At 37.7% G+C, this 24,686-nt stretch overlaps 1 protein-coding gene across 1 annotated transcript in view; it reads left to right on the top strand.

The window, feature by feature from the left end:
- LOC140227683 (myb-binding protein 1A-like protein) overlaps positions 1-5,386 on the top strand; it is a 46,857-nt gene extending 41,471 nt beyond the window's left edge. Inside the window, exons 30-33 of the mRNA XM_072308097.1 lie at positions 1,310-1,360; positions 1,815-1,979; positions 4,012-4,130; positions 5,022-5,386. Coding sequence (XP_072164198.1) covers positions 1,310-1,360; positions 1,815-1,979; positions 4,012-4,130; positions 5,022-5,106 — 420 coding nt within the window. The 3' untranslated portion in view covers positions 5,107-5,386. The remainder of the gene's footprint in view (positions 1-1,309; positions 1,361-1,814; positions 1,980-4,011; positions 4,131-5,021) is intronic.
- Positions 5,387-24,686: the final 19,300 nt, after the last annotated feature.

Genomic DNA, 24,686 nt, shown 5'->3' with positions numbered 1-24,686 from the left:
GTCAGAGGTCAAAAGGTCAAGGTCAAATACATAAAATTTCACTATTTCCACCATATCTATTGAATGCCTGAAGATATTTTCTTGAAACTTAGTGTATACATGTATTACCCAATTAAGATTCTCTGGTAAAAGTTTGGGTCATGAGGTCAAAGGTCAAAAGGTCAGGGTCAAATACATAAAATTTCACTATTTCCACCATATCTATTGAATGCCTGAAGATATTTTCTTGAAACTTAGTGTATACATGTATTACCCAATTAAGATTCTCTGGTGAAAGTTTGGGTCATGTGGTCAAAGGTCAAAAGGTCAGGGTCAAATACATAAAATTTCACTATTTCCACCATATCTATTGAATGCCTGAAGATATTTTCTTGAAACTTAGTGTATACATGTATTACCCAATTAAGATTCTCTGGTGAAAGTTTGGGTCTTAAGGTCAAAGGTCAAGTAAAAATATTAAAACTTCTTTTTTTTTCTCCGTACCTTGGAAAATTGTTCAAGGTATCTTCATGGAACATACATACAATGTACTGACTGGAATTGATTATCTAGAGAATGTAGGGTTCATGGGGTCAAAGGTCAGGGGTCAAAGGTCAAGTGCAACACTTCAAAATTCACTATTTCCCTCATATTTATGCTATGCCAGCAGGGTTATTTTTTTTAACACTTGGTGTATGCATGTGTAACCTAATAGAAATTCTCTGGAAAGTTTTTGTTTTCTTTTTTTGCCTCAAAGGTCAAAGGGTCAAAGATCAAGTGAAAGTGCTGAACTAACTTTTTCCTCCATATCTCGGAAGTGGCTCAAGTTATCTTGAAACTTAGTACATATTATGCATGTTCTACCTGAAAGTGATTATCTTATGAATTTTAGGGTCAAGGGCCAGATGAAAATGGTAACAATTTACTATTCAATTCAGAAATTCACACCAATTCTCCACAATTGTACCTTGAAAATTACTCAATGCCTAATTGTATGAATGGGTCAAAGTCAAGTTAAAGTCCTTAAATCCCTAGATACATGCTCTCCTATTCATCCAATTAAACCTAGGTCAAGGAAGGTGAACATTCAACACATCTGTGACAAATTTGTTATTTCAATATTTTGCCAATTTTGTGAAAATGTAATTACACATTGTCCACATGTACTGTCTAGACCTATTGGGAAAATCATGCATTATGGCGGAGGCATACCAGTCGCCAAAGCGACATTTCTAGTTCTCTGTGAAATAATTATTTTTGTATTTCTGATGTGGTGTCTCAACCTTTTTGAATTCAATCATGTTTCTTCTCTTTTTTTTTAATCCTGCAGACACAGGCATGTCGGATGCTGTCCCTTTTACTGAGCAAGAGACCCTATGCTGTGAGTATTTTACTCTCACATGCCTTCATGAGATTCATTTCTGTTTCATTACAAATTTTTATGCAATGTTGTGATCAAGTCTTTTATAGTTGCAGACTGTATTCGCTCTGGAAATGGGCACCCGTAAGTGTCCTTGTAAAACATGTCGTCAGGCTTGCTAGACACAATGGTGGAGGTAGATTGAATTGCCGGAGAATTGCTGGGAGATGCTAGAGAATAGGAGTCTTATTAACATTTTCATGAGAGAATACTTTTAAGTCTTCATTTACGTCCATGAAGGGCAATTTGTCAGTCAGTTGCATTGAAAAAGACAACTCGGAGCAAGAATAATTTGAATGAGAGAAGCGTGTTTGTGAGTTTACAGTTATGCAAGACATCTTGTGCCAGTGGCATTCCCCAGGGTCCATACATGGAGATGACTCTTTCTGTGTTTTCGTTCTTTTCTGATTTCCAGGGCAACCTTGCTACCTGGCCAAAGGTCAGTGAGCACATCCTGTCTGTCTTGACCCTCATCCTGCAAGGCATGCTGGGAGAAGGGTCAGAGTTCAAGGCAAAGTCTGTGGTTCAACTCCTGCACACTGTGCAGCAATGCGCTTCACTTGGACATCACATCTCAAAGGTAATGATGGTGGTGAATGAATAACCATTTTTCCCGTACATCTTGACAGGTGTGTATAGTGAAAGATATCATAAATTTATGTCTGTACAGCATACAATTCAGGACATTGCTAAACATTGTAAAGAAAATGACTTAATTCCCTTGTCTCTTGACAGCTGTGTTAAGTGTGAGATGTCATGAATGTATGTGTATACAGTGTGCAGTTCAGGATATTGCCAAATGTTGTAAAGAAAGTGAATGTGCAGAAATGGTTACATGTACAATTTTCAGGACATGAGTAAACATTGTAAAGAAAATGTACAGAAATGTGCACATGTATGATCAAATTGTGTCTTGCATTATGTCAGTGGTGCACTTTTTTGTTGATTTAACCCTATTCTAACTGGGCTATTTGAGACCAAGTTTTTACTGGGGGGGGGGGGGTCAATTTGACCCCCCCTTCAGATCTCGGCCGCCGATCGCGCGATCGCCGCAAAATTTTGCCTGAACATAGAGCCGGATGTCAACTACAAGATTACATGGTCATACAGTAGAAAAATTTTGATTTCATATTTTTTAATAAATTAATTATGCAAATTAACGCATGAAATCATATTTTCACCTATAACTCCATCAAAAAGACTGAAGGATTATTAAATTTTTGTGTCAGAGTTCCTCAAGACACATCAAACAATTTTCTAGTAAAAAAATAGCGCAATCAAAATCATTTTCTTTTGTTTTTTATTGTTTTGTTAATTTCTTATGTATTTTATTGTTTTTTCGATCTTTTGTTTTCTATTGTTTTTTTGCCAAAATTTGTTGGAGGCACTTTTTCAAGCTTATCTACATTAGAATTGATTTATTTCAATGGTTAAAAGTTGAAATAATCTAATTTATATCAATTAAACAAAAAAACACAGTTTGCATTGGATTTGCACACGAAATCATGAATTCGAGCGTTTTTCGGGTTGACATGCATATGCAAAACATTGCATAACTTCAGAACGGTGTACCCGGACGTCGCAAATTTGGTCTCAAAATATGCGGGAGACTCGAATGAAAAAAGTCATGAAACGACGCGGCAAAATCTTTGCGTGTTGCGGAATCATGGCGCGAAACGTCGAGGGGGGGGTCAATTTGACCCCCCCCAGTTAGAATAGGGTTAAAGTTTATGTGATTGAGCCTGAAGGTATGTAGCAGTAGCTTGTAAAATCTGGTCAGGTATTGTGCTGATTTATTGAAGCTACGACATTGCTCCATCATCTCGCAGGTCAGACCAAAGGTCTGCTCCGGGCCGGTATGTCAATGACCGGTCTGGCGTTCCCACTGCGGACATCAAAACTCTGTACAGCTACTGTGTTGACCTGACCATGTGGTCTGCACTGATAACGTACAGAGACAAGTCACTGCCATGCAACAAAACATGAATACTTTGCACTGATAAAGCATCACATAACACCTGTGCAGGGTAGTATGGGCAACCAGAAGTGAAATAAAAGCTTTTTTTGCAGGGTATGTCAGTTGAAATTATGTTAATGTAGTCATTGGACTTTGCTATGTTAGGCAAAGAATGTTTTTGTTGTTTAGCTTCTATTTATTGTTGTGTAGCAGGAGTAGTAAAAGTTGTGGTGGTGGTGGTGGAAGTAGCAGTAGTAGTAGTACTACTAGCTTTATTGCAAATGAGGTCACAGTGAACAGACCAGAAACTTTGTAATTCATATTCTCTCAGATGTGGTAAAGGGGAAGCTCGTCATAACCAAAGTACCTAAAAACCGTGACAATTACTGTTTCATATCAGGTTTATCACTTAATCAGTGTACAAGAACCAAGAAATATTTTGAGCTGGGACCTGTGCAATCACCTTGGTGTTTTGTTTTTTTTTTCTTCTAATCTGACCGCTGTATAAATATGTTCCACTGTACAAGATTCAGTGCATGTGTCTGAATGAATGCTTTTCTCTCCTGCTTTGGAGAATGTATTCCGGTAACACTGCAAAGAGATATTCACCAGAAACGTTAAGACATATTCATGTACTTGATCTCACACTATCCAGACACCAGATTTCACGAGTATCTCGGCGGTCTTGGAGACACTCAAGGAGAGACAAGAGGTGAAGAGGTCAGGAGAACTCCGGTCAGCCCTGGCCGCAGCAGTATCAGCCATCTCCAACAGGTTAGTGGTCAGCTGTCCGAGTAGGTGCTTGTCACATCTCATTAGCTCTAGTTTGGGATATGCACTGTATTATCACCCTATTTTTCCCCCTGCTTACCTGTGATGAGCTGGGTGCTGTTTGTGATTTATTGCAGATATCGTGATTTCTTTTTAGCTCACCTGAGCCAAAGACACAAGTTTGTAGGGCCCCTGGAGGCTCTAAGTTTATTTTATGCCCCATATCCTTCTGTGCCATTACAGGCGGTGTGCACCAATATTGAATATGTCCTGAAGCTCAGAGGACCAAGATCCTTGTTGTTGTTGTTCTAGTTTGGCTTTTACAGTTCTTCACAGAATTTGATTGATTCTCAAGGACTAATGATGTTTATCTGATGTAGAGAGCCAGGTGTTTTAAAGTTTTGATTCTCCTACCTGTTTCTTTGTTCATCGGACAGCAACAGTGCCTCTGAAAGTTCAGTTCTGCCACATTGAGGTATTCAAGTAATATGTATGCAAGATGAACCATCCACTGCTATTTCAAACGGGTGAAAAAATATGGAGTTCATCTTGCTTTGCATTTCGTATTCAGTGGCGTATCCAGAGGGGGGCGCAACCGGCGCACGCCCCCCCCCCCTTTATTTTTCGTTAAAAACAAAAGAAATAAAAAGAAAGAAATGAAATGAAACCTGGAAGTGGCACCAGAAATATTAGTCACGCCCCCCCTTTACAGAATTCCTGGATCTGCCCCTGGTATTTGATCATTAGTGTTCAAACAGTCAGGAGTTATTTTGATGATGTAGTAGAACATAGTCTGAGTAGCAGCTGTGCTTGACAAATATGTTAGAATTCATCTTCTTGCACCACCTCATGAGTTATTTGGTTCGTATCCAATTTTCGTTCCATCACACGCAGTTCTGAGACCACAAGGAAGGGGAAGAAGAGGAGGAAAAAGTCCAGGAAGCGGCGACGAAGCCTCTCTACCTCATCACAGTCATAGATCAAAGACTAGCTCCTTGATGCAAGATAGCAGTAGTAATAATATCTCTATATTCAAAATATTTTAGCCTTAATTTTATTGCAAGATCAGAGACAAAGATATTTATAGGTGTCTTATTGATATCCTAGTGAAAGTTAAAGTCTAAATGATGGATTGCAACTTTTTTATGTCATCAGTAAAATGAGTGAAACGTGTCAGTGAAAATGTGAGTGATATTGGCAAATAAAAAGTAAGGGTGGATTTTATATTCATTACTCTTCCAACATTGCATATTCTTGGTACCTCAATTAAGCTGTTATTAGTCATATATATATATATATATATATATATATATATATATATATATATATATATATATATATATATGCAGCTCATAATCCTATAACTCCCTTTTGTCACCTCATGTAAACTTCCAATGATTTTTCTTAAAGGACACATGTGTACCAAAGATAAAAAGATGCCAATCATTTCTGGAAACAGAAGAAATGAATACCTTCACATAAACACTTGATATTAATGCATTGTTAGACATAGGATGTATTCGAGCCCTCTCTTAAAGTGTACTGTACCGTACCATACCGTACCAGAGGAGCACTTGAACGCTCCTAAAGTGTACAGTACTATAATGTGCCAAAAGTGGACCACTTCCCGATAAGCTCCAAAAGCGTACCACAACCAAACCAGAAATTGGCATGAGAAGAATTTGTATAACACACACATACATCAAAATACAAAGAGTTTATTCCTGTGTTTGGGACATCTAAAAGAGGTGACCCTGTTGCTATAAAATATGTGACCCCCACCCCTAAAAATAACTCGTGAAGTAAGCCTTCTCCACAGAGCACTCGAACTCTCCAAATCTGGTACAGTATGATACATAACACATTGGGGATAAGTTTGCTTTGGTTTGCTTTTGAATGCTCGAACGAGGCCATATAGAGTGTAGAACAAGTGAAGAATACAACATCAGTAAAGACATGTTGTACAGCGCATTCCCATTATAACAAACACGGTTATAACAAAATTCTGGTTACAGTGAAGTAAGAATTCAGGCCGCAACATTATCCGCTCTATTAATTTTTATTGTTCATATGTTTGGTTGTAACAAAATTTCGATATAATGAAAGAAAACCGCTGGTCCCAAGGACTTGGTTATAACAGGAGTCCACTTTATATCTATGATTGTAGCTACATTGAGATCCCTGTCTTACAATAATTTTCAAAATTCCAATTACCAAAATTCAAGAGTAAAAATTCAATAACTGCTACCAGTAATCCCATGTCACTCAAATTCTATTAAAGCTGTCACTTTTTGCCTTGCCATCTGTTTAAATTCTTCATCACAGATGGGTACACTACTGAAGGAGACATTCTTTTAGAAGAGATATTGATAGACTACATATCCATCCATAGAGGAGTGTACATGTACTTCACTGTATTCCTCTTATTTGTCTTAGCACACACTTGGCAACACTCACAGCATAAATTTGTGGAGATTTATGAATTTTTATCCAGTAGAACCTTGCTATTAAAAGGTCAGATATAACAAAACAATCATATCTCCCAGTTATTTGTACATGTACCTTGGTATAGTGAAAAACATTATATAACAAGGTAATTTTTAGGATTTTTAGGTCCTTGTTCTTATTAGGAGGGTCCCCTGTCACTTCTTGTCTCTGTTTTTGTGTGTCATTCAATAAATTACATCATTCTTATAACACAGTAATTTATCAGTGTTGATTGTGAGTGGTTTGTTTACCTCCTGGTGATGGTTGATGTTTCTTAAAGGACAAGGTCACCCAAATATTATGTGTGGAGTGAGTGAATGCAGTGATACTACGAGAACACATTAGTATACGTTTGAGGAAAATTGGACAATCTGTTCAAAAGTTATTGTAAAAGGATGTTATAGTATCGATAGAGATGAGGATTTGACTTCTAACTTTCTGTGAGATACCAAGAAACCACTTACAAAATATATTGTAATAATACATTTACACAGCATACCATTCTAAGAGGAATTCAAAGTTTCCTCATTAGATATTCTCTGATTGGTCAACCCAATCTATGTAGAGTTCATTAGTTGGCATGTGATTAACTAGCCCAGCTCTATTCTAGTTGCCTCCTTCGTGTTGTTTTTTATGCACTTGCTTCCTCCTTGCTGTAATGAAAACACATGGGCATGAGAAAGGCTCGGTCACACGACTGACATTTTCACAAAATTGATGCGAAGATTATGCCTCAAATACACAAGTGATCTACAAGTCAGATTTTTTGCCCACTGTAATCTTACCCTGCAGTCACGAGTTCCTGGCATCACATGAAATCAAAGCAACGCCCACACACACACAAACACACACACGCAGACGATCGCACTCGACAAAAAACAACAAAATTAGCCCCTTCCTTTGTTCTTGATGTTGCCAGGCGGTACACTGTAGTACTGTATTTCCTTTTGTGGATTAGTGAAACTGAAAGGAACGTTAAATGACCTGGTAATGGAATTAAAATAGTGAATACCAATCTATAAAAAAAAAAATGCTGTTCAGTACTGTCCTGAATTTTCTCGATAGTTATGTACGTGCTGTCTTAGCAGTACGATGGGTTGACAGTGCTTTGTGGTGCATACTGTCTAATTTTAGTTTCATCCATAGTGCTTTATTGTGTGTGGAATGAAATCCAAAGTGAAGTGTTCGTGGCGTTATTATCTATAACGGGTGTGGAAGAGCGGACGACCACTTTCAAGCATTATCATCCATCACCATGACATCTGTCTTAATTATATGAAAGAATTCCTCTTGGTCATTCAAACAAAGAGACCTACAAAAGCAGGCAAGTCTTCACCATAGAGAAAGAAAGGCGAATAAAGTGTTGACAGGAGCACCAAATGACGAAGGGAAGTTGAACTTGTGCAATCTCGCGGTGTGCATAATACATGTATTAGCACCACTTATGTAACCCAAAACAAATCATACATGCCGAGAAATGAACACGTAGGCCCGAATTCACGAAGGTGGAACAAATGAAACCATGGTTTAAACCATAGACAAAAACCATGGAGCGCCAAGTGTCGCATGGAGTATTTCGTTACGAAATTAGTCATTTCGTCGACAAAATGACCGTTTTGTTAGCGAAATTATCATTTCGTGGAAGAAATGTTCATTTAGTTACAAAATGTTGTAATTCATTTCATCGACGAAATGACTGATTTCGTAAAGAAATATTCTATATGCGACACTTGGCGCTCCGTGGTTTTTGTACATGGTTTAAACTATTTCATTGTACCACCTTCGTAAATTCGGGCCTTACTATTGCACCTCTACTTCGAGGGCTTGACTCCTGGATCAAAAACGACTTGCGTCTTTCTTTATAATTAATAAACTTCGCTTTTCTAATGTAAATTTCAAAGTGAAAAATTGTGATTTGTTGGTCTGTTGCTATGTTGGCTGCAGTGGAGTCTGTGGTTGGTGAGGAGAGGTACGGACAGATAGAAATCGTAAGTTGTTTGCCGTGGCATATTTAATTGGACTGAGATATAGAAAACTGGAGGAAATGCATTTAGCAAAACATTCAATTCCACTGCCCGTAGACAAAGATAGCTTGCCTTTCCAACGCTAGTGTCACACACACACACGCACACACACACACACACACACACACCCACACACACACACACACACACACACACACATATATATATATATATATATATATATATATATATATATATATCTATATTATACATACAGTATATTTGAAGAGTTTTATCGCAAAACGAGCTAACTTCACTCTTGTTAAGTTGAAATATTTGTAATAAAGCCGCTAAAAACAAAACAAAAAATGGTAAGAAAATACAGGATACAGTTGTATTTATAATCATAAATTCTATGTATAGATTATTCCTTGTTATGTTAGAAGTGAGGTATTACTGGAAAGGTTGCTTTATCTGATGATGGACTTTCTTTGAAATGTTTACAAATGGCGCCTAGCCCATTTTGCAAAAACTCTTCATTATACATTTGCACGTATTTTTTTTATTTTAGTTTTTTTTTTAGCTATTACATGTATCATTACTTATACACCACAGTTTTGTCCTTTTCGCGAAAAGTGGCATTGCGACTGCACTATAAGACTACTTGCTGGAATCGCTCGTGCAGCCGCGGAACTGCAGTGTAAAAAGCTGTACACGCGATATATTTGCACATCAGCAATTTCCTTTGAAGCAGATTTGCCTGAAGACCCAGCTCATCCGTTCTGTATGGTAATTCATAACACATGCATTGTAATTATGTCTCAAATGTATTTGTAATCAAAATTGTTGAAATTGTTGAAACTAGCTGTAATGAGTTTCATATTTGTATATTATCATTATGTTTTATTATGTTGAAAAAAATTGTAAATGATGCCATACGGAGAATGAATAAATCAAATCAAATCAAATCAAATCAAATCAAATCAAATCAAATCAAATCAAATCAAATCAAATCAAATCAAATCAAATCAAATCAAATCAAATCAAATCAAATCAAATCAAATCAAATCAAATCAAATCAAATCAAATCCAGTTTTGTGAAAAGATGAATGGCGTTTCTTTACAGTTTTCTCCCTTTGTCACAATGTGGAGGGAAAACAGACAATTGGATCTCAGAAGGGGTTTCCCCATAGAATGCACTCGTCCATCGTTGGTGCATTAGTTTACAGTTTTCCCCCTTTGTCACAATGTAAAAGGATATCTTGATAAAAGGGACTTTCCCAAGCATACACTCACCAGGGATTGGTACAAACTTTCATCTGCCGTCTGCCAATATGAAGAAGGGGGGGGGGGGCGGAGGGACTAATACTTTTACAGTAGTAGTTCAGTTTAGCACTGAGCACATCAGTTCAACTTCGGTGGGATGCCGCAAGTTTACATTACGCGAGTACATCATGTATGTTGTGTGTGCGATGTATGTTGGCTGTTGGTAGGCTTAGTACTGCTGAGGAAAAAAGATAACAATGGACAGAACTGCATAATGTATGTCTGAACGATATACATGTATTGTATTTTGTATTGCGTTGACAGAAGGGTGTTTTTCATGAGTTCTAATTTCCTCTGATATTTATTCCTCTTTTATATTAAAGTAAACTTCATTTCATAAAATCCCCTATTAAAGACAGCAGTCAGAATGAATCACTCAAGACACACAACTGTTATACCAGGGAGGTGAGAGAAATAGAAATCGACAATGTCCCTTCGAATTTCCTTTAATTATCATCTTACACTAGACGATCTGTGCTGTTAACTGTATGGGCCTTTAATATCCAAAATTAATCCCCCTGAGTGATATAGAGGGATTTTTCCATTACAGTGACAAAATCGCAAAATCAATTATAATGGCCGCATTAATTTTGTATGCATTGCCTCCCAATCCTATTATAGGGCCTGTAGCAAGATGGTATAGAAGCAGCAGATTTGTCATGTTACAATAATGTTAGTGGCTGTGTCGACCTTGACGAGAGAGCTAGGGTGAGTGGGATATTTGCAGCAATCTCCTTTTCGAACATGCCTTTCTGGCTGTGTGGATCCTTTTATTTTGTATGGTACCAGATTCCCCTCGGCAAGGATTTCTGTGGCTGTTAGTGAAAGCGAAGCCAACCTATAAAGTTACTAATAAATTGATTTCCCTCCACGCATGCACGCACTGCTGTCGCTATATCCTTGCTTTAATGCAGCGATGAGCCCGCCAAACCTGTCACTTACCGCTGAAACCAAGGTTAATATTCCTTCACCGTTCCCCTCACTCCCCCCCCCCCCCCCAGCATGGTGCCATTGGATTTTAAGGCCAACCAATCGTGGAGGCGCATTAAAATTTGATATTTCCACGGCATATGCATATGTCACATTTCACTGAACAGGGGGCACATGGACCGCTAGACTTGACTCGACGGGGCGAAACTAATTCATTTTCATTTTTATGATAATTATAATACTTGCGATTGCTGATGATGATTCTCATTGTTTTGAGGGTGTTGAGTTGGAATGGCGGCTCACTCGACGCGAGCATTTTCGCAATGTCATAGCGATGAGCCAGAATACAATATGAAGTGATATCCGATGATTGCCTTCGTTTGTTTGTTTGTTTGTTTCATGTGAACGAATCTTATTACGTCACACAAAGCAGAATTTAAGCTGATCTCCAAGCTACCAAAATGAACCCTGAAAATATGTATTCAAAGTTGACCACCCCATATAAATTTAACACGGTCAGTTATACAGATACCGACAAACCAAAATAAATGTTTAGCGGTGTTCATTAAGGCGCTCATGTCGTACTCATGAAAAGGGAAATTTGTTATTAGGAGTCAACGTACAGCTGTATATAGAGTAATTTGCGAGTACTGTGAATGTGACCGAAAGCTTATGCCTGTAAACTTATGCACATCACATCGTTGCTCAGTATAAAATGAAAATATGTAGAGGGATTTGAGGGATTTGATCTGCTGTTTCAGAACAAACTCACCGGATGAAATTAACGCAACTTCCAGTTTTTAAGGACCTCTTCATATACTTATGAATGTAGATTCCGCTCGTATGGGACTTGCTTGTGTTATGGGCAAATACGTTTTCAAGAAATTTTCTTTTTGAGACAACTTTGCAAATTTGAATTTCATTAATAATTATCAGCAATCGTGATGAAATTGGCTATACTATAGAATGCGAAAAATACTCTAGAGACTGTCGCTTCTTCTGGGGCCAAATGCTATCCAATTAAAGAGATGGTATGGTTTTGATTGGGATGGGGATTCAGATTTTAACTTTTTGCGAGATAATTAGAGATCACTATGGTATAATTATTCTAAGAAGAACTCAAAGTTTATTTGATGAAGATCGGTTTTGAAATGGCTGAGCAAAAAAGAAAGTGAAACAATGTAATCGTAATAAAAGGTGGGTCCGAACATTTATAAGGACCTCTTCGCCTGTGGACATCTCCGCCTTTCAAAACCAATTTTCATCGAAATTACTGTTTTTGAATTTCTCTCAGAATTGTATGCTTTTTTCATATTTCATACGAGGTTTCTTATTATCTCACATAAAAGTTGGAAATATGAAGCCCCACCTCAACCAAAACTATATCGTCCCTTTAAGAGTATTCCATCGTGGCAAAGTATTATCGTACATTCCTCTCTGACTGTGAGAATATTCACATTAATCTTGATGTAAGATGATATTGCCCAGATAGATATGAAAGTGGATGTCAACAGTACATGTATAGGCATATAGTGAGACTTCGCGTCACATGAACGGTCTCCCGTGTAATCATCACATCCATTTATTGCATGTATTTACTAGTATTGTAGTGAGGATTGTTGCGTTGCACATTATATTTCAGTCTAAGTGTAATAATTATCCGTGCACATTGGTAAGAAGTTATCTAAATTGTTAATCGTTAATAGCACCTAATTTCTTATGCTGCTTTAAAGTACCGATACTTAGTGTGCCGGGCTCTTGTGTGTATAGGCTTATATAATTTTTGCATCCAGTGTATTTTTCCATAATGTTAACAGTAAAACAGAATTTTCTCCTACACAGGATGAGTGCCAATCTCCAATTCATCTTAAGCAAAACTATACTTTAAAAAAAAGGAGAGATTTAACTATAATAGCATCGCCCAGAAGCGCTCATTTAGAACTAACTCAAGTTCCTAAAAAATCAAAGCTGATTAAAGCACATAAACTGAACATTCAGTAAGTAGTAGAAAGCTCTAATAATGTAATCTAATTTCATTATCACGATTGCTATAATCATGACAATACTGTCAGCGTGCCAACTTGCATGACTAATTCTCGTGCCACCGGGACATAATAGGCACAACATTCAAATACAACGTAACAATGGGAGTACAGTATACTTCAACTATAGTCATTTGCCGAGTGCTTGTCAAAGTGGGATAGTGTTGTGATACCAAACATGACCTTCAGACAGCATTAATTGGCAGAAAGGACTCATATAAGAGTTCGTCACCCTTTCATCTTATGGACAAAAATAATACCTATGACGTAATAGCACAATTAATTTGTGCATTGACTACCCCACAGCTTAATAGGAATATCCAGTACTCGCGCGCTATCTTTTTAGCATCATCAGCCATGTCTTGGGTTGATGCCGTGGCTACATCGGTGTCATATTCAAGACAAAAGCTTCATGATGCAAATCATGTTGTTGTTGTTGTTTTCCTTTTTCTAAGTGTTTCTTTCGGTTTCACTGTGTGGCACCAGCCCCCGAATCAGTCTCGCAGCCGATCACACAACCAATTCAATTCAGCATACGCGTGCAGGGCTTATCTGCTTTTTCATCAATGTGATTAGCCATCACGAAAATTAAAAGAGTAAGCTCATTAATCTAACTGGTTACTGGCTGTTACACAAGACCGACCGAACTGTAACATAATGGAAGCAATAAATGTCTAGGCCAGTGCTGTTTTAATTTGTTTGGTTATGAAGTGGTAAGACATTCCTCTACCGTATACAGTCCTAACGGCATTTTGGCGGAGAACGTTCCGTTGATATAGTAGCAATCGAACAATTAGATCTGCGACGCTAATCCTACGTATGCGGCTTTTAGGCAAAAAGAAGAAAAAAAAAAGAAAAAAATTATGTTCTGCACATGCCCGAGGCAGCTATATTCCATCCATTGTCAACCCGGGAGGAGGTGCGTCATAGCCATTAGCGTCGCAGATCGAAAGTTTCCTATATATTCTTTGCTTTAAACATTGTTCAAGAAAAAAAAAAGGAAAAAAGGACGACGCCATGTTTCAACAATATTACGTTAAATATCATGAGTTCTATCATGGGGAAAGTATAATCCTTGTAGAAGGACTGTTCAGATGTGGAAGAGAATATTATGTGCCCGTATATACTGTAGAGAAGAATGCCGGATATTCTTTAATTAGTGTGCAAACCTAGTTTCGAGCGGAACTATAATACGATCATAAGGAATATCAAATATGGATTGTAAGAGGCGGAAGTAGATGAGTAAAAAGTTGAGAAGAAAAGGGGTATTCAGAATATTGTTGTCGCCACTGTTACTCATAATATTAATATCGTGAGCGCTCTGAACTTGATGGGAAGGGCGCACAAAATGCTTAATGATTTTATCATGTCTGCTTAGTTCCACATCTATTGTCCGTTTGTTTTGTTTTCATTTTCCATCTGACAAGATGGCTGGATAGCCCATATTCAGCTGCACAAGCTGGTCTTCCATGGGGTCCAGTGAGTACTGCAATGGATACCATTTCACCGGTTGATGTGGCTCTCTCACGCACGGGACCTTGATTTTACGTGTTGTCCGAGGGGTTGTACTTTGCCTCTGTACCATAAGGGGACGGCATGATAACACATACCATTGCTAGGTATAAGGAGTCACTTAGATTTAAACCCGTGCCCGAATCCGATCCGTTCGATTGAAAGGCAAACGTTACCGACTGAGCTATCTCACCTCGCCATCCCATGTCTGTCTGTCTATCTATCTATCTATCTATCTATCTATCTATCTATCTATCTATCTGTCTGTCTGTCTATCTATTTACCTATATCTATCTATCTATCTATCTATCTATCCATCCATATATCTATCTCTCAAAATCTCTATCTATAATGTTTATGCAAATACATATGGGTTGGAGGAGAGATGGGCAAACGTGTTCAAGAGGGACAGTATAATAGTTACCACGTCAAGAAGTCATGTAAATCAGTATATGTAGAGTCAGAGTATTGTTTTCCCTTTAGGGTCTAAGTGTTTCGATAGTTGAAGGAATAGTGATGCCATGTGTATTATGAACACTGCTCAGCTCAACAAAAGAACAAAAACAAAACAAAAGCAAAATAAAGGAAGAATGAGTGAAAACAAAAGAAAAAATGAAGAATGTAATAAATACTCTTACACCGGGTACATGACTTAGATGTTTTCACACGACATGCCAACAACACTGATGCGGGCTGATATTCGAATGAAGCATCGCACCTTCCCTCCAATACATCATCTTGTTTCTAAGGAGATCAGAGGTTGATCTTCCCGGAGCAGTGTCATCAGGAGGCGCCTCGCCCCATATCAATAATGCAGCGAACAAGACAGTGTGTTCCGCGCCGTTGCTATATTAAAATGAAAATGGTTTGAGTGCTTTGCAAGGCTGCTGACGGCGACAAGGCTGTACGTTTATCTCAAAGAGCTCTCCTAATTAGCAGAGCTTTCAGCAGTCTGCTATCATCGCGTGCTACGTGCACTTCAGGACTTTGCTAAAAGCACATGCTTTCTCTCTCTCTCTCTCTCTCTCTCTCTCTCTCTCTCTAGAGACGAACTGAAGCATCGCAGTAATGGCATGTTGAGATTGTGATTCAATGCGACTTGATGTGAAAAATCAAGTTTGGTGTCTAGTCTACATCACTTGCCTCATGCTAAAAATGAAACTGCTTACATTACTCTCGGAAAAGCGTGGATGCGACACTGAAAGCGTCACGTTATCACTGAATCCATCCTTTTAAGGAACCCGCAGCTTATCAACTGTTTATCAATCTATTTATTGTATTCATGTTTTCTTAAAAAAAAAAATACAGGGTATAGGCACATTGAGTTTGCTAACTGCTTACTCGAGTTACTTGAACGTATACTGTTACCAATTTAAGTAAATGAGCTCTCTAAATGACGATGTATTATAATGCCAACTGGTGGCAGTAATCAAAAGACACATGGAAGCATGGTATCCTGAATTTAGACCAATTTTTATTTAGTTCTTTTTTTAGATAATAATCAACAGCATATGAAGTAATGAACCACAATTTATATAGCCATATATATATGAAAAAAGCACAGTTAACTGTATCGTACAAGAGACCAAGTAAAAATGTGCAGTGAATGCTCAAAGAGTGGATAATAATGCCATTCAGCAACCGCAGTTTGACAACAAATAAATAAATGATTGTATGGATGTTTAAAAAGATAATCCTCAATTTCTCACAGAGTGTTCAAGTAATCATTTTTTAATGCACAAAAACGACGAATATACACAAAAACCCAACAAGACTGAGTTTGTGACATAAGTGTGCATTTACTTCCCCGCCCCTTCCCCATCAGTCATGTCAGTTATTTAGTAGCACTTCACTCAATGGCGTCATTTTCTCCACGCTTTATACAGTCCTTCACTGTTCAGTGACATTTGCTCCTGCGACAATATTGCTATGAAATATCTGTATGCTAAGCCAAACATGAATTATACCCACACACATAACTCTAACCCTAATCCTAATCCTCACATCAAAGTAAACCTGTATATCCTATTAACAACCCTATAACACTAACTCTAAGTCCTTGGAGAAAATAAGACTGGAACAATAATTGTCGCAGGAGCAAATGCCGCGTCACTGTCCTTCTGTTACATCACTTTTGAGCTTTCAAACAACTGTTTATTATACAACGATACGATGGATACAATATAATCACATGCAATGTATGCGAGGAAAGTGTGGTCTCTGAACGTTTTTTTAACGGAAATCACAGACAACAACATAATGCTGCTAATTATGAAAACAACAATTTCATCGACTATAAAACACAATGATTAAAATAATGCAAGCATATGAAACGTCACATAGCAGTACTAACTACACGGAAAAGCTCACATACTTAATTCTTGATCTACTAATTTCTCACAACATAAAAGTGTTTCACACTAAGCAGTTTTCCTTCATCAGTTACTTACAGATGTCAGATTACGAAAAACAAGTACACTATAGTGAATTCAATGAAATTAATCAAACAACAGCCATGAAAGCAGACGGCAAAATCTTGCCCCTTAGTTATAAACCAATATTCCAAGTGCATTAAAGTGTTTACGCAGTCTTGTTGTAAAAGAGAATAATAGGTCATGCCGATGATGACAGTAAGAACTGGCAAAATAAGTGAGGTAAGGTAGAGATTGTTCGCGTCTGGTGTAGTATCGCAAAGTGGTTGCAGAAGAATATGAAAAGGCACGAAGAATCACACAAGAATGATTTAACAAGGCACAAGGTTAGATTTGCGGCAGTTTGATCGTCAAAATGCAAGGTATGAGACTCTATCAGAGGGAGAATTTTTCTCGTCAGATGACTCGTTTTTTCACTCATATTCTGCCCTCTACAGAAGACGGCATATAACCATCACATACTGACAAGATTTCATTTTGTTGCGCAGGGTCCTTTGTGATTAAAGACCCCTGAAGACAGAAGCATGATGTAAATCTGCCTCTTCGATAGGTCAGCACGCTTGGCCGTGAATCGTAAGTTTCATTCTCTTCCATATCATTAATTTAACCATTAAAAAACAAACAAAACAAAACTGATGTTGTACTATCATTGACCAAGATAAGTGCAAAATATTGATGGAATTTTCCTATGTACAACTTCAAATATTCAAATGTTTCCCTGTTATTACACCTTGATGGAGATGAAATAAATATCTTGAACTTAAAATTGAACGCGAACTTGCACTTAATTCTAGTGAGAACCTAACCTTCATTTTCATTTGTTTCGATGTCTCTTTTTTGTGATTTCCCATAACTTCTATCTTGAAACCTTCTCGACTAAATCTGAAGACTCTTGTTGTCTGTTGATTAGAGTCTACGTACATGTGTGTGTGTGTGTGTATGTGTGCGTGTGTGTATTACTTGACACCAATCAAAAGTGTAAAGAAAAGTAAGGCAGCTTTTTATTGAAATGCGTTTCAATGAAAGACCAAAGACATTGACGCTACCAAAACTATAATACCTCGAACACAAAGGCAGCCGAGGTTTACTCCGATCAACAATTTAGTCCGCGGATACGTGTCGTGTCGAGTGATTTTCGAATCATTTCTTGAACAGCGGACGGTAGTTGCAACTCTTCATGGTTGCGATGTCGACGAACTTGGATGGGATGGGCTCGAAGGTTGGTGTAAGGTCGTCACCGGTTACATTGCCTTCAACAATATTTCAAGATTACAAAGACAGTAAATTCACTTCGAAGGTTCCAGTATGCCATACATTGTATACCGTCATTTCTAATATAACGGATTGTATAGTTCTTTCACCCTTAACTGCATGCTGGTGCTATCTGTGCTTAATCTTCGTCTCATTCGCTTACATACTTGTATTGCATCTTAGTTTTTGCTGCACCAACATGTTGGTTGATAAGGGAAATGTATGGGGGGGGGGGGGGGGCAAATGTGTTGATTTTTTTTTTGTACCACATAAACGAAGAAAATATACAGTAGAATGCCTAATAAAGAGGTAATTATTTCGAACATTAAAAATTGAACACGGCCTGCACACTTCATACAGACATTCAGTATTAGGTGTTGGCTGTAATGGTGTATTATTTTATGTATTAAACTGCACTCCGAATATTAACCTGTTTCAGAGGGAAAATGCGGATAATACACCGTTATTTATGGTATTTAGTGCTTACCATGTCGACAAGAGAAGAGCATGTCGTGGTACTTGGCATAGCAGATAGAGAGGCCCATGGGGATTAGACCACGCCCTGTTCCAAGGGACTCGCAAAACGTGCTTATCCCTTTCTCCCGGAGACAGTCTGGTGAGACAGGACATGGGGATCGGGAAAATTGGAAAACAGGACTTGCAGGAAGAAAGGATGAAACAGCGAGACTAGTTTACTTGTTTCATGATTATTATGTATAGGGCCTAATCAAACTCTGTCGTCGAATATAAAGCTTCAGTCAAACATCCTTCCATCTCAAACAAAGGATATATCTTTAAATCTACCAATAATTGAACGGCTAATTCGGTCACAAAATGATCGAGAAAGATGTGGACCTTTAGGTTTCATGTCACACTTTTGCGGCAGAAAATTGAATGTGATATCAGAAATCTTTCTGAGATTTTTTTTTTCAATTTTAATGACTGTGTTCCTGCTATAAAAGTCAGTGCAGTGGTGCCATCGAATTCCTCGGCGGGGTTCTGCAAGCATGACGGACTGTATTGTGTCTCTTCAACAAAAAACAAAAACAAAAACAAAACTACAACATTACTCGATATCTACGAAAAATGGTCGATGCCAAACTTGCCTTCTTGAATATAATCATAATGGCTAGAGGATGTCTCCTTTTTGTTTTAACACACATACACACATACCCACACACGCACGCACACATACACACAAGTGCATACCGCATGGAATTTGAATTTGATTTAATATTGTTCTAGAAATGAGCATGCCACAATCATGAATGCCTAGGAGAGCAGGTGGTAGAAATGTTTCTTGAAAATGTCGCTGTTCTTGCATCAGGCCTTTCCTATGGTGTAGGTCGTACATACAGCACAGGGTGTGATGAGTGAGCTACGTGTGTGTTTGAGATATCATTCAATCGTATACTATCACTAGGCGTTTTCACATCAGCCCGATGTTTCGAAATAGCGCGCTATTTTCTGACTTGGGAAATTTTCCCGATAGCGAAATAGCGCGCTATTTGATAATGTGAACACAAATTGTATCGCTCTGAGCGAGAAAATTTCTCGAGTCCAACTCGGGAAATTTCTGAAATAGCGGGATAGTAGCGCGCAATTTGATAATGTGAAAACGACTCGAGAAATTAGCGGGATGCATCCCATTATGCCTATAGCGTGTGTGACCCGATCGATCGAGGCAAACTGCACACAAATCACGAGGAATTTTTAGAGGTCACACACATTACTTATGCTGTTTACACATACTCAGCTGTCGAATTAGCTCGACAAAAATTCGGGCTGATTCTCTTCGGGCTGATGTGAATAAGAAATGAAATAGCGCGCTAACTCGCAATCGCGAAAACTTTCTCGAGCTTGTATTTTTATCGAGCTGATGTGAAAACGCCTATGTGCATAGGATGCGGAGCATGTTCTTGATAAATAAACTTTGAAGTGCTAGCACATAAAAGAGATGTATGGAAACTTACCCGTCACGTTAAAGGGCGTGTCCTTGATAAGGTCGCAGTCTCCCAAGTACCGCAAGACTACCAAAAAAAAAAAAAGTAATGATAATAAACACTAAAAAAAAAATAAATAAATAGGGGAAATATAACGACACTCCGCATTCTCTGCTAATACTGCATGCAATACTATTTGATTTGATTTGATAATGGTTTGTTGAACCAAACATGCAAAGTGTTTGTTTTAATAGATACATTAATGCATAATATATATAGGCATACAATGCATCTATATACTACAAACTTCAGCTATTCTAAATAACCCGGTGCAATATACTACAACCTTCAGATATTCTGAATAATCCTGTGCTTTATGCTCGTTACTACTTTATTTAACATATTGCTTTAACTCTGTACATCTACTACTTGCACTTCTTCTACTACCACTGCTATACTACTACTATTTCTATCACAACTACTTTGCTCCTACAACTTACTATGTACTTTTACCAGTACAAAGTAGGCCTATGACTTACACACTACTATATACATCACTAATCTACGTGCCTTTATTCTACAATTATCACTCTGTACGTATTATCTCTATTTCTTCCTTTTGCAGTACTACTGTTAGTACTATACTACTGCGACTATCCAATTCTTAGTATGAGGACATATAGTTGATAAGAATGACACTCTATTACATCATCAATATACTATATTTACAACAACTTCTATCACGTCTAATGTGACATGGAGTCCCTGTTGCACTAGGTCTGAAGTAACTTTTTTTTTAATAATCTAGGCCTATTATGACCGACTTACCTCTCCAACCATGCGACTATTGCTTCTATAACAATCTATTTACTTCTCTTTCCTACGGCAATTCTTTCCCTTTGTTTTGTAATTATCACCACGCAGTTCAGACGTGGATACTGAAAAGAAATTGGAACATTCGCTAAACCATGTTGCTGGGGTTTCATGGGGGGGGGGGGGTTGAAAGTCGTAAGAACAATTACTGTGTTAACAATCCTGTAAAACGATCTTGATACTCACAACGGCTTGGTTGCGGAGTGTGACTCTGTAAATGCAACGAGCTTCCTATCACCCCTGTCCATTGGTAGGAAAAGAGAAACATCTTATCTTAATAACTGCAATAATTACCGGCTCCTTGTATGTTGGAAACGCGTGTATTAAAATCTACAAACTAATCATATCTTTTCAACTTAATCTCCGCATAACGCATCAGGGACTGAGTAACCTTTTTTTTTTTTTACCAAAAAAAGTATTGTTATTCTTATCATGTGTGTGTGTGTGTGGGGGGGGGGGGGGTCGGCCTTGTCAAGGGTCAATGCTACCCCCCCCCCCATCCCCAATAATGTAAAGAATCTCCGGGCTGAAAGTCATGATTTGTTGTTGTTGTTGTTGTTGTTGTTGTTGTTGTTGTTGTTGGCTCTTTCCCGTTATTTTTTTTTTTCGTTTTTTTTTTTCAGCCCAACGTAGTTGTGTGTGTGTTTGCGTACTTTGCTATTTTCTATATTATATAATCTAATAATTTTGCTTTGTTTGTTTGTTTTTAATCTTAAGGTTCATTAGCGGCAAATGCCGAAAAATAAGGACATTACATTTTGATAATCTGATAATTACCAAATAAACTCTTATTCGAAAAGGTTTGAAAATCATGATTGAAAATAACAAGACTACATAGCCTGGTGTGAGACAGCGAAATCAAAAGCGTGGGAGAGCTTGTAAAGGAAAACCACTTATCTAGCTCCCTTGACGTGCTCATTGACAAAGTTCATGTATTATTGATTTTATGATTGCACTTGCACACAAGCCAACTGATGAAAATACAGAATTATTAATTTAAGTATAATATGATATCAAGGACTTGGCATGATAATGATATATATAGTACGATAGAAAACATCCTTACCATCATTGTATATACCTACCGAGATTTGAATCAAGTACGACAAAGAGACTGAAGATTATAATCAGCGTCTTAGTGCTAGTTAGTGATGGGCCCGGTAATGGGCTACCACCTGTCCTGACCGCACCCGCCATCTCGCCCGGGGAATGTCGGAATGGTATCGAAAATACTCCTTGCTAGCTGCAGGCACTCGGCGGGTGGACGCAAGCGCGTGTTAGATGTTGCTCTTTGGCGTTCCGTTTTTTGTGGCGGTTCGTCGCATCACGCTGACGGGGCGAGTCAGCTTCTGGATTCCGTGCGTTTGTTGTTCATACCACATCAGCTATAATGCCCTCTCAAATGCAAGCCCATAATGCTCGTAGTAAGGCAACAACACTCGGCATGTCTATCCAGTTCATTAGTGAAAGACAGAAAGAAAAGGGGAGAAAGGGGAAGAGAGTGTGTGTTTGTATGTGTGTTTGTGTGTGCGTGCGTGCGTGTGTGTTAAAAAAGAAGAAAAAAACGGATTTTTTTTTTGTCAAAAAATGAGACATAATGTAAGATTGATATCATTCTGTACAATGTTTGTGTATGATGCATTTTGTCTTTGTATAATGTTTTGTTTTTGTTTTTGTGAATGTGAATGTGAATTTTGTGGTAATAAACGAAATTCGAATAAACAATCTTAAAAAAAAAAGTGAGAGAGTGATGGGGATAGAGGGGCTGCAAAAGAAGGCTTTAAGTACGTGCGTTCTCCATTGTTAATCTCCGGGCCTATAGATAATACAGAATTATGGAAAAGTAATCAAAATTGTTTAATACACACTCTATGAAGGGTTTTATCGTCTTCCTTCATCAAAGAAGGCATTGTTTTGTCACTTGATAACAATCATAATAGTGGTCATTCTATCATCATCATCATCATCATCATCATCACTATTGATTACAAGGAGTGTCTTATTATTGTTTAGGAGTATATAATTATCTTACTGAATATCATTAACAACAAAAAATTGTTATCATTTTCCCCTGTAGTGTCACTCAGCGTTTCCCCATAAACAATTCGCGTTATTTGTAACTTTTCAATTGTTTACTGTGGCTTTCGCCGCGGAGTCAACGTGTGGCCAGTAAAAAAAAAAAAAAAAAAAAAAAATCAACATTTATAGCTCTCGACCAGTGAGATTGCTGGTATTATGAATTCTCTTATAGTCGGCGTCGGCACATCTTTGTGTACATTGTAAAAAGCATTTTAAGATCATGATAGCACTGATCGAGGTGGTAACTAGAATCAGGCCCTGCCTGGTGGCGTGCTTTGCACCTCCAATTTGAGTTTCAGCATCCCTATTTTTCGTTGAATAATTCGTTATTTTGAATTTTCGGTAATCCAAATATGAAATAATGGTCCCTATTCCATAGAGGTTCGTAAATCAGAAAAATGGAAAAGAAAAAGTTCGTTGTTCCTAAGGTTCGTTAGTCCGAAAAATTAAATAAGGTTCGTTATTTGGTAGGTTCGAAAATCGGAAAATAATGGAAAAAAAAATCGTTGCTCCGTAGGTTCGTTAATCCGAAAATGAAATGAGGGTCATTATTCAGTAGGTTCGTAAATCCGAAAATGAAAAAAAAAAAGTTCGTATAATTCTGATGGTTTGTTAGTAACTTAGTACGCACCTTCTTTTCATTTTCGAATTTAAGAAACCTCCCGAATAACGACCCTTATGTCATTTTTGAATGATCGAATGATAATTGATAATAATTATTTCGAATCTTCGGAATAACGAACATTACCCTATTTTTCTATCCCTCCCTCCCCCAGCATAATTGCCCAGCTAGACACGCACACGCAAACACACACACTTTGAGGAGCTGTTGATGGATCAGTGGGGAAGACCACTCAACCACGAGATGAAGAGATCCCTGGCTGTCATGGCTGAAGTGGGTGGTTGTGCGCCTATGCTATTAATAGGCATTTAAGATACTTGTCCTCCTTGGCATAGTCTTTCAAAAGGGTTTTCAATAAGCCTTCGATCCCGGCGGCAACTTGCTTACAAGCACCCATTGCTTCCAGCGGCTACGTAAAACCAATATAGGCCTACATGCGCGTATAATTTCAGGTAAATAAATAGATTAATATATATATATATATATATATATATATATATACATGTATATATAAGCTTGAGAACAAAATAAAGGAAAGAGAAAGAAGAAGCTACGTCTGGACCAGTGACTACTGTCTTGCGCCTATATAATAGTGACAGCAATGGACTAAACCAGATTCTGAAGAAGGGCAATCAACATCACAGCCACGTCTCCCGTGCAAGTTTTGCTGGCAATATATATATATATATATATATATATATATATATATATATATATATATATCTATATATATATATATATATATCACGTGTATGTATATACATACAGGTCCTGTTACTTTATTTTGTCCTCTGAGCCACAATAGCTCTATGCAAGATACTGATATGTTTATAAATGTAATAGATAGAATGTGTGTGTTCTCTCTTATTTATTTTGCATTATAAGATATGTAACTAGTTAGAAAGTGTGTCAAAACAACGCAAATTATAATGCGCTTAAAAGAAAGTATGAATGACAGAGACTGGGCTGTACGTCTTGTTTGATGATCTTTATTATTTCTGCAAGTTTGTAAATCTTGAGTTCTCAAAGGTTTCAATATCTTATGTCAGTATGTATAATGACTGTGGGAAGAAAACGAGATTTAAATAGGCCTATTTA

Source organism: Diadema setosum, chromosome 4 (genome assembly GCF_964275005.1).
Source record: "Diadema setosum chromosome 4, eeDiaSeto1, whole genome shotgun sequence".
Lineage (NCBI taxonomy): Eukaryota > Metazoa > Echinodermata > Echinoidea > Diadematoida > Diadematidae > Diadema > Diadema setosum.
The sequence above is the reverse complement of the archived record's forward strand: the minus strand, read 5'-3'. Positions and strand labels throughout refer to the sequence as shown.